Source organism: Zingiber officinale, chromosome 7B (assembly GCF_018446385.1).
Source record: "Zingiber officinale cultivar Zhangliang chromosome 7B, Zo_v1.1, whole genome shotgun sequence".
Classification (NCBI taxonomy): domain Eukaryota; kingdom Viridiplantae; phylum Streptophyta; class Magnoliopsida; order Zingiberales; family Zingiberaceae; genus Zingiber; species Zingiber officinale.
In genome coordinates this window covers 12066227-12078122 of record NC_055999.1, presented here as the reverse complement: position 1 = coordinate 12078122, position 11896 = coordinate 12066227, and the positions used below count along the sequence as shown (strand labels likewise).

Genomic DNA, 11896 nt, shown 5'->3' with positions numbered 1-11896 from the left:
TGAATTTACCGAAAATAACCAACGTTGCTCGATAAGAAACAAATTGAGTATTGAGTTAGAAACAATGTTTTTTCATACTTATTGAGTTAGAAACCAATTTTAAATATATAAAATTACTTTCTTTGTTCCAAAATATATATATATTTTTTTTATTGTTTTAATTGGCATATCCAACTTATGTCCATTAAAAAAAAAATATTTATTCATGAGGCTGCGACTGCATTTTTGTTCCTATGGCATAGTGGCACTAAAATGTTTATTGATAGAAACAATTTTTTTTCCATACTTATTGAGTTAGAAACCAATTTTAAATATATAAAATTACTTTCTATGTTCTAAAATATTTTTTTTATTTTTATTGTTTTAGTTGGCATATCGAACTTATGTCCATTAAAAAATAATATTTATTCATAAGGCTACGACTCAATCTTGTATTTTTTTCCCCATGGCACTAAAATGTTTATTGAATTATACTGGCTTTATAGTCTCTTTAAATTATAATTATACGAAGGGAGATATTAATTTTAAAATATTTATTGAATTCTGTAAAAAGTAAAATTTATCATTCTAATAACTCCTATTGTTCTATACTATTGACAAAGAGTAAATTAGAAAATTAAAATTAGTCATCGCATTATAAGATAATTCTTCAGATGAATCTGATCCTCGCTCTATTAAAATATTTATCGAATGCGCAATGTCATGAACGTGGATAAATGGAAGTCAATCAAAACAAATTAATGATGATTACATTTCACTTTACTTTTATTTCCTTCTCTCACGAAAACCACAATTAAATTGAAAAGCCATCGAGAACTAATCATCAAACGGCGCGTCATTATTCAATGAAACGAGGCGTGGCCAAACACAAGAAAGAAAGAAAGAATAGAAAGAAAGAAAGAAATCCCAATTTCATAGGCTAACTGGTGATGAGATCTAGGAAGAGACAAGATGGGGATAAGACAGAGATTAAAATATGGCCAGAAGGATGTCTAGGGGAGAGGAACCTTAAACATCAAAGCTCTTTTATTTCTCCAACAAACAAAGAAATTAAACTCCCTTTACATCATCGCCACCCCACCACTTGCATGGCAATTGGAAAATGCCACATCACGGTCCTCAAACAATACTTCAAACTTGGAAACCACTGCATCCTTCCTTCCCACTTAATTGAGACAACGTCTCAAGGCTTCTCCCTCTCATCCTCCCTCAGATTCAGCTAGCACAGAGTTCATCGATCACCAAACACAGGTAAACATTTAATTAATATAAAGAAGCTGTTCTTACTGCCTTTATGGTTTTTATCTTTCCTGACATTTCCAATATTAGAAAAAGACACTACTGCTGGATCATGAACAGCCTGTTTCATCTAAAATTCTGTCTTCTTCAACAACAAATTAAAAAGGTTTGTTTTTTATTTATCCAATCACGCTTTCTTATATACTGTTAATTATGAGCATGAAGTATGAGTTCAGAGAGAAGAACAGAAAGGATTCAGATCTGTTTTGAATCCTCTCAGACTGTTAAGTAATTGATCTGATGGAAGGAGAAGGGGAAGGGAAGAAGAAGGGATTGGCGAGAGATTCAGCCACAGAAGAGCCTCATGAGGACAGAGGGAATTACTTCAGCTTGAAAACATTAATATTTCTTGGCTTACTGACCTTGTCTCTCTTGATCCTTCCTCTTATACTTCCTCCATTGCCTCCTCCACCTTCCATGCTGCTGCTGCTTCCTTTAGCAATACTTGCTGTTCTGATGATCTTGGCTTTCATGCACTCTGACATAAAGGACATGGCTCCCTCTCATTTGTAAGTATCATAAGTATCAAAATGGCTTTAATTTTCACAATAAGTTTTATTGCTGATCATAAATTGGAAAAGAAAAAACACAGTTAGAGGTGAAGTGAGAAGGCTAGTATATAAATTAGCAGGTATACTCAGCTTATCATTTAGAATGAACATTTATGTTTTCTGAAATCATTTTTTTTTTTTTAGAAAAAAAATGAAAGAGAAAGAGCAAGAGAGAGAGTCTTGTTTGTTGGTGCTGATGGAAGAAACTGTTTGAGTATTAAAGAGTGGTGAGAATGTTCGCATATTGCACGCACGTTCCAAGAGGTTTCAGGGTAGGCTTTAGACTTTGAACTTGACTTCATGAGAAAGCAGTGTTCTAAATATTGGCGTAACTCTTACTTCGACTTTAGTGAAGAATATATTGTTGATGGTGGGGCATGGTTACTCGATGGAGGTGTAATTGGATGATCCAACTTAGAATAAGCTACTTAATTAATATGATGATAGAAATCGATCCATTTATTTAAGTTAAATTAATCAAATAATTTTTATATTGTAACAAAAGATTATCCTCTAATCATCTAGGCACCCACATTCAATATTTCTTATAATAACCATATATACGTTTTCAAAGATTTATTAATCTAATTAAATCATTCAAAACTATTTTTATAGCATATTTTTATAGTCATTAACATTGCAATGAAAAAAAATCAATGCAAATATTTATCGTCATTAACATTTATAGTAAGCTATTTGTTATCCTAGACGCCCTATTTAGGCGTCTAACATCAGTGACGCTTACAAAGTTTAGAGTTTAGGGGTTGGGTTATGCCGCTAAAGTAGCGGATCTACCTTTAGGGGTTTTGTTATAGTATTAAACATAAAAAAAATTTGAATCGAAAAAAAATTTTGGGTGTGAACTAAATGTGCAAGGTAAAGTATATAAGATATCAAAACTCATATATAAGAATTCTATTCTAAGTTTTTGGTGCTCACCTTGTAAACATCAAGTATATTTTTTTTTTTTTTAGAACTTATGATTTAAAATTTAGAGTTGTGTTTCAAGGATGTAGGGTTTGGATTACAGTATTAAAACTATAAAAATATTTTTAAAAAATCAAAAAATTACACATGGTACTCATAAGTTTTAATATATAATAGAAATTTATTCTATAAAATTTGTATTGCCAATGAATAATGATAATAAAGGAACATAGAGTGCAATTAAGAAATTAATAATTTTAACCTTCGATCAGATTGCATTGCATTACACTACTATTATATATATATATATAGTTTTGATACTGTGTGTCTTCTTATACGCGCCCGTGCGCGTCTTCTGTTTTTTTTTTTTAATTCAAGATTTTCTCATCAATAAAATTTCGCTTTTCTGTTTTAAAACCTAACTTTTACTCTCCTCGCTCGTCTCCTCGCTCGCCTCGGCGTTCTACCTCCGCCTCCGCCTGAACAGAGTTCAAGACAGGAACATCGTCGTCTTCCTCGCTCGCCTCGGCGTTCCTCGCCGTTCCGCGGAGTTCCTAGTCTTCGCCTCGGTGTTCCTCGGTCGCATTCTCCATGAAATTAAAGAGCGAGAAGCGATGAAATTGGCAACGACACCACGCTGAGCAACGATTAAGTTGTGGACGACGATGAGAAAGAGAATATGGAATCGACGAGCTAAAGGGAATAGGGAAGTTCAGGCATCGTAATCTTATTCGGTTGCATCAACTCTTCAAGTCTTCTGAATTTTATGGTCAATTGGTCGTCCTTCATGATCAACTCGTATGCTTAGCGAGTGTTTCACTAGTAGAATTTTAGCCTTTTACTTCGCCACTCTTTACTTCGGCGATTGTTAATAACGAAGTAATATATAACAATTAACTTCATTAATAATACTAGCGAAGTAAAATATTATTTTTTACTTCAGAATTTAAAAAACAAGAGCTTCACTATTAATTTTAATAATATTTTACTTCGGTACATTAATTTTGATAAAGTAAAAAAAGTTTAAAATATATATATATATTTTTGTGTGAAGTAAAAAGATGAACCCGATGGAATTAATTAGACTTCTAATTTTCCATCTCATAATTAACATTATAATTAACCGCTAAAAAAATAATTTCCCATCTCACTTCTTAATTAACATTATAATTATTAACCTTGCTAAAATAAATCATGTAACCTTAAAAATTATCTTCCCATCTCACTTTTTAATTAACATTATAATTATTAACCTTCTAAAATAAATCACGTAACCTTAAAAATTATCTTCCCATCTCATTTTTTTAATTAACATTATAATTATTAACCTTCTAAAATAAATCACGTAACCTTAAAAATTATCTTCCCATCTCATTTTTTAATTAACATTATAATTATTAACCTTCTAAAATAAATCACGTAACCTTAAAAATTATCTTCCCATCTCACTTCTTAATTAACATTATAATTAAATTTGCTATAAAATAAACTTCACCTAGAAAACGAAACCACTTAAAAACTATTCCAAGCCCTAGCGTGCGTCTCCACGGCTCCACCTTCACGGCTTCACCGCACATCGCCGTTTTTTTCATCTCCATCGAGCTTGCGCGCCTCCGACCTTCGTGTCTCCAACCGCGCCTCTGTTTTTTCTTGCATCTCCGTCCTCCGCGTCTCAAGCCTTGCATCTCCGTTCTCCGCGTCTCCAGCCTGCGTCTCCGTCCCTAGCTGTGCGTCGTCCAGCCGTGCATCACCCGACACTAGGTTTCTTCCTTCTCCACCCCTTCTTTCCTACGTTGTGTCATTAATGTTCTTCCTATAGATATCTCTTCTTTTTATTTTGTTTGGTTGTTAAAAAAATAATGATTCACCCAATCGCAACTCCTATCTTCTTCAACCTTGTCATTCTGCTCTTGGTCTCGATTAACCTTAGAATGAATGAATTTGAGCAGGCAAGTCTTTGTCACTGGCCTATTTCTCACTTTCTATTAACGTAAGAGTTGGAATCTTGATTATAAAAACCCATTTTTTGGGAAAATATAAATTAGGCCTATTTCCTCTCCATTTGTATGTTCCTTGTTCATGTTGCTGTGTATTTCATTCTTAGATTTTATGAGTTCATTAACCAGAATGAACATTAGAAAGAATGACATTACATCCCCATTGAATGCTATGGGTTCATTAACCAGAAGTTATTTGAAAGAATGCCAAATGAACAATGCAATTATCATATAGATGTGATTGTTTTATGAATTCTGTATTGAATCATTTCTCTTGAGCACTCATATTAGCTACAATTCATTATTTGTAATTATGGTTGGTAAGAATAAGATATTAAGTTTTTATACTTTGCTGCAACCTATGAATTTAATTGTCAACATCCATCTTATGCTTTTGTTTATTAGATTTGAATTGGTTCTTCTGATGGTTTATGACTGTTGCTCAGATGCTTGAACATTTTTATTACACGGCATATGCTTACACCTCCAAATATTCTAACACCTGTATATTAATTTGTTTGCTTACAAGTTATTCTTTATTAAGGTCATGGTTCCAAATAATAGGTAGTCAACGACAAAGAGATATGCTTGTTTAAGTTCCTAATATCTTAATTTCATATCATGGCAATCCACTTCTATGTCTTCTCATAAGTTTATTATTAGCTTGTATAGGATATTGTTGGTTTTACTGCGGTTGCTGCCAGGTTCTGTCACATGATTCATGGATTTCTTCCACTAAATATCTACCTTCAATATGCATGGCTTTTCCTATTTATATATAAATGTGATTGTTTTATGAATTCTGTGTATTGAATCATTTCTCTTGAGCACTCATATTAGCTACAATTCATTATTTGTAATTATGGTTGGTAAGAATAAGATATTAAGTTTTTATACTTTGCTGCCACCTATGAATTTAATTGTCAACATCCATCTTATGCTTTTGTTTATTAGATTTGAATTGGTTCTTCAAATGGTTTATGACTGTTGCTCAGACGCTTGAACATGTTTATTACACGGCATATGCTTACACCTCCAAATATGCTAACACCTGCAATATTAATTTGTTTGCTTACAAGTTATTCTTTATTAAGGTCATGGTTCCAAATAATAGGTAGTCAATGGCAAAAAGATATGCTTGTTGAAGTTCCTAATATCTTAATTTCATATCATGGCAATCCACTTCTATGTCTTCTCATAAGTTTATTATTAGCTTGTATAGGATATTGTTGGTTTTACTGCGGTTGCTGCTAGGTTCTGTCACATGATTCATGGATTTCTTCCACTAAATATCTACCTTCAATATGCATGGCTTTTCCTATTTATATATATGTCTGTAAATTTTCATTCATTATTGTGTATGGGAATTAACACATGCATGTTCTCAGTTTGAATTGGGCTTCATTTTTTTGTTTTCTCTGATAATGCAGTTCATTAAAATTTTATAATTTTTTAATTTCATCTTCTTTGAAAGAGTTAGTAAGTTGTATAGTAAAGTAACATCATATGCATTCTTATGAATAATACTTTTGATTTGATTTGATTGGTAAAAGGGAATTGGATGATCTTTTACCTTTATTTTTTTGCAAAAATAAATAATATTGTTCTACCATCAGATAAATACATGATTTAAGCATATCATTGAATTGATTATGTTTTATGATCTCCTAAGTGTTGGATTCTATAGTTTTATGCAGTATTTTTTTTAGTATAAAACACTAAAAAACTATTGCTTTTTTACTATAATATTTGTTTAGGTTTTGTTCAAATTCACATTGAAGAAAGATAAAGTCCTTGAAGTAGTTTGAAGAAGATCTTTGTTATAAATTTTTGGGATTTTGCTTGTATTGAAATGGATAAATCTTGGATTCAATCAGATAGAAGGTCCAAACAATATCAAGGATGTTCTATCGGATGTTCTTGGTCATCGTGATGTTCTTGGTCATCGTGACAAGTTCAAGGATATTGAAAAGACATTACCCATGGCATGCAAGTATATCTACTCACATGTTGTTAGATTGATGAATGAATCAGAGACCATATACGTAGAGTTTAAGGACACTATGTTTGGACGTCCTAAAAGTATTCGGTTGCTAAGAGAAGATATCTTGTGTTTTATGGAGATGAGAGAGATAGGTGCCAGACAAATTTTGATTTACATGGGGTATGTTATGTCTAACTTACAATGTTTGTTTGCATTTTAATATTTTATTTGGAACTTTCCCACACTTTGAAACATTTCTAACCAAGTTATATAATCTTTGAGTGCAGTTACCTCTATAAATATTTGAGTGATGAAGACAGGGCTGATTATGTTTCATTTGTGGATCCCGGCAACATACCTACATGCCCACTTGGTAAAGATGATCGTGACATATCACAACATATTGCCGATCAGTTGAAAGCAGTGTGTAGAGACAGCATCTGCCTCATCCCATATAACACTGGATAATATTTTAATTATTTATCAATTCTTACTACATATTAGTCAATGTTATATTTTTATTTTAGCAGGTACTATTGGATCTTGACTATTGTCAATGAAGATAAAAATATGATATATTTATTGGACTCTATGTCTAATAGAAACCGAGACGATGCATGGAAAACTATGGTGACAAAGTATGTAGTAGATTGTGTTGATTTTGAATGCATTCACTTATAAATATGAAAAATATAACTTTTTTACTTTTTAAAATGTAGTGGGGTCAAGATGTACAATGCCTCAAAGGGTATTGCTAAAGCACCAGGTTTTAAGCAATTGACGGTATGTATTGTACATATATATTAACACATGAATGGATAGTTCTTATTATTTGGATTGTAATTGTTGCATTACTTTTTTGATTACATTATAGGGTAATCTAAAACAAAGTGGTTTTGTTGAATGTGGATATTGTGTGATGAGGTACATGAAAGAGATAGTTGAATGTGAAAATCTACAGTTGGAGAAGATGGTGAGTTTCTTCTTTATGATATATAATGAATGTAATGATTTTATAAATCTAATGCATTTTTGTAGATTTTATAAATCTAATGCATTTTTGTATTTTTTTTTTTACATAATAGTTTGCAGGAACAATCAAGAATCAATATTACAACCAATCTCAATATGATGAAGTCAGAAGTGAATGGAGCGAATTTATCTACTCGTATCTAGATGCCTAAATGGGTCGTGTAGGTTAGGATAAATATTTTATTTTGCATTATGGATATTTGGACATACATACCTGTGGATACACTTTTGGTTTGTGGATGTATTTTTTGGTTATGCTTGTGGAGTTATGGATATATATATACTTGTGGATTGATGGCTAAATTTCTGGATTGTTATGGTATTTGTCATTTTGTTTTATATATATATATATATATATATATATATATATATATATATTGTTTAATTTTGATGAAGTGAAAAATATATTTTTACTTCGTCACATTAAAATTGTGTCGAAGTCAAAGGTAACATTTACTTCACCATAGTTTAATAATTGCGAAGTCGTATTTTATCAATTACTTCGTTATAATACAAAACAATGAAGTCTTAACAATCAATTACTTTGTTAATAAATATAAACTATGAAGTAACATAATACTAACTACTTCGATTAATAAAAAATATAGTGAGGTTATAGATTATATTTACTTCGCCAATCAATATAAACCGTGACGTTACATATCATCTATTACTTTAGCACATTACACAACCAATGAAGTAATAGATATTATTTTACTTCGGCAATCCATTTAAATCATGCAGTTATATATCATTTTTTACTTTGGCACTTTACAAAACAAACGAAGTAAAAGATGTTTTTTTACTTCAGCATCGGTCCAACTTTGAACCGGGTTTGCCTCCTTGAACTGGTCAAAGACTTCGCTTTTTTCCTGGATACGACTTCGGTAATAGGATGAAGTAAAATAATACCCTATTACTTCACATGCGTCTACTTCGATAATTATCTATCTATGACTTCGGTGAATATACGAAGTAAAAAGTCAAAATTCTACTAGTGTTTGAGCAGATGAGATCGATGACGTTGGCCGTGGAGACCTTGAAAGCAGACGATTTGAAGCCGAAAACCCGGAATGGATCGGCGAATCCCTTCATCTCGCTGGAATTCCGAGGCAAGCGCCGCCGCACTGCCACCAAGCTCTACTCCCTTAGCCCCTGCTTGGACGAGACACTGCTCTTCCCTATCGTTGACCCCCTCGACCTCCCACAGACCACGATCGAGGTCTCTGTCTACCACGACAACTCCAACTTTAACTCAACCGCCCAACATCGCAACAGCTTCCTCGGCCGCGTCTGCCTGTCGGGTTCTTTCGTCGCGCCATGCCGCCTCGACGCTGCGCTCCAGCTTTGTCCTCTCGATAAGCGCAGCTTCTTCTCCAACACCGAGGCGAGCGAGGAAGGCCGAGGAACACCGAGGCGAAGACTAGGAACTCCGCGGAACGGCGAGGAACGCCGTGGCGAGCGAGGAGAGTAACTGAGGAACACCGAGGCGAGCGAGGAAGACGACGATGTTCCTGTCTTGAACTCTGTTCAGGCGGAGGCGGAGACAAAGACTCTGTTCAAGCGGAGGCGGAGGCAAAACGCCGAGGCAAGCGAGGAGAGTAAAAGTTAGGTTTTAAAACAGAAAAGCGAAATTTTATTGATGAGAAAATCTTGGATTTTAAAAAAAAAACAGAAGACGCGCACGGGCGCGTATAAGAAGACGCGCACAGTATCAAAACTGTAATATTATAAGTTAAAATTCATAACTAAATATATTATTATCTACACTTAACATAGTATAATGTAAATTCGATATATATATATATATATATATATATACAGTTTTGATACTGTGCGCGTCTTCTTATACGCGCCCGTGCGCGTCTTTTGTTTTTTTAAAAAAAAAATCCAAGATTTTCTCATCAATAAAATTTCACTTTCCTGTTTTAAAACCTAACTTTTACTCTCCTCGCTCGTCTCCTCGCTCGCCTCGGCGTTCTGCCTCCGCCTGAACAGAGTCTGTCTCCGCCTCCGCCTGAACAGAGTTCAGGACAGGAACATCGTCGTCTTCCTCGCTCGCCTCGGTGTTCCTCGCCGTTCCGCGGAGTTCCTAGTCTTCGCCTCGGTGTTCCTCGGCCTTCCTCGCTCGCCTCGGTGTTGGAGAAGAAGCTGCGCTTATCGAGAGGACAAAGCTAGAGCGCAGCGTCGAGGCGGCATGGCGCGACGGAAGAACCCGACAGGCGGACGCGACCGAGGAAGCTGTTGCGATGTTGGGCGGTTGAGTTAAAGTTGGAGTTGTCGTGGTAGACAGAGACCTCGATCGTGCTCTGTGGGAGGTCGAGGGGGTCAGCGACAGGGAAGAGCAGTGTCTCGTCCCAGCAGGGGCTAAGGGAGTAGAGCTTGGTGGCAGTGCGGCGGCGCTTGCCTCGGAATTCCAGCGAGACGAAGGGATTCGCCGATCCATTCCCGGTTTTCGGCTTCAAATCGTCTGCTTTCAAGGTCTCCACGGCCAACGTCATCGATCTCATCCGCTCAAACACTTGCTAAGCATACGAGTTGATCATGAAGGACGACCAATTGACCATAAAATTCAGAAGAGTTGATGCAACCGAATAAGATTACGATGCATGAACTTCCCTATTCCCTTTAGCTCGTCGATTCCATATTCTCTTTCTCGTCGTCATCCACAGCTTAATTGTTGCTCAGCGTGGTGTCGTTGCCAATTTCATCGCTTCTCGCTCTTTAATTTCATGGAGAATGCGACGGAGGAACACCGAGGCGAAGACTAGGAACTCCGCGGAACGGCGAGCGAGGAGAGTAACCGAGGAACACCGAGGCGAGCAAGGAAGACGACGATGTTCCTGTCCTGAACTCTGTTCAGGCGGAGGCGGAGGCGGAGGCGGAGGCGGAGGCGGAGACAGAGACTCTGTTCAGGCGGAGGCGGAGGCAGAACGCCGAGGCGAGCGAGGAGACGAGCAAGGAGAGTAAAAGTTAGGTTTTAAAACAGAAAAGCGAAATTTTATTAATGAGAAAATCTTGGATTTTTTTTTAAAAAAAAACAGAAGACGCGCACGGGCGTGTATAAGAAGACGCGCACAGTATCAAAATTGTAATATTATAATCTAGTTTTAGTTTTTTTGTGAAAAAAAACTCCAAAGTGTTATAATCGCCTTATATATCTAATCGCGTCCATAGTATTCATTTTTAACCGGTTTATGCATCCATTCTATCATGGCCAACGATTATTTTTTTAGGAAGAATATTTTGATTGGACCTCCTTTTAATATAAATTATGATCTCGTATACTAATTTGCAAGTTATTATTTTACCATGACGACGACCTATAATATAATTGTGTCATGTGTATATACACTACAAAAATAACTATTATTAACGACTGAATATTTCATCGGTATTCCGTCGGTATGTTACATTACCGACGGAATACCGACAAAATACATATTATCGGGAGTAATTTGGTCGGCAATTCAATTTACCGACGGAAATACTATTCAGTAGGTACATTCCGACGGAATTATATGTTCTGTCGGTAATATACCGACTGAATATTTTATCCGTCGATAAAAAAGTAAACTGCAGGTAACGACAATGCCCGATTGAATATATTCTGTCGGGCAATATACCGACGGAATCCGTAATTCCGTCGGAAATTACCGGCGGGAACCAGGAATCCGTCGGTCATTCCCGACGGAATCCAAGATTCCGTTGGGAAGTACCAACGAAATCCATGATTCCGTCGGGAATGTCCGACAGATTTCTGGATTCCGTCGATAATATATCGCAAATTTTACTGTGCTGCCGATATTTTACCGACGGAATTGTGGTTTCCGTCGGTAAAAAATTGAAAAAAAAATTAGAAACCTGCTCCTGTTTTGCTCATTTCCTATATACAATTTTAATACGAATACAAGTCATCACAAGCGATAACATCACAAACACAATTCATACATATATCACAATCCACACAATATACTCACAACATTTAACAACAAGATCACAATATAAATCAATCCACAATCTTCAAAATACAACATACAATAAATACATAAATATAAATGAACGGCAAATAGAAAATCTCCAAAATATAATAAATTCCAAGTATC

At 35.3% G+C, this 11896-nt stretch overlaps 1 protein-coding gene and 1 long non-coding RNA gene across 6 annotated transcripts; both read left to right on the top strand.

The window, feature by feature from the left end:
* Window positions 1–1048: 1048 nt before the first annotated feature.
* Window positions 1049–6554, top strand: LOC122005322. Of its 5 annotated transcripts, none has more exons than XR_006118370.1 (4): window positions 1049–1251; window positions 1330–1405; window positions 1476–1808; window positions 1995–2239. It is a non-coding gene; the product is annotated as an uncharacterized LOC122005322 (long non-coding RNA). The 5 variants fall into 5 exon arrangements; XR_006118373.1 differs by lacking the exon at window positions 1995–2239 and adding an exon at window positions 6532–6554 and having other exon boundaries at window positions 1050–1251; window positions 1520–1808; XR_006118372.1 differs by lacking the exon at window positions 1995–2239 and adding an exon at window positions 3265–3739 and having other exon boundaries at window positions 1050–1251; window positions 1520–1808.
* A 400-nt stretch (window positions 6555–6954) lies between these two features.
* On the top strand, window positions 6955–8081 carry LOC122005321. The gene is made up of 4 exons (XM_042560322.1): window positions 6955–7396; window positions 7478–7541; window positions 7633–7731; window positions 7844–8081. The coding sequence occupies exons 1-4, from the start codon at window positions 7266–7268 to the stop codon at window positions 7940–7942; spliced, it is 393 nt and encodes a 130-aa protein (XP_042416256.1). The 5' UTR covers window positions 6955–7265; the 3' UTR covers window positions 7943–8081.
* The last annotated feature ends 3815 nt before the right edge of the window (window positions 8082–11896 follow it).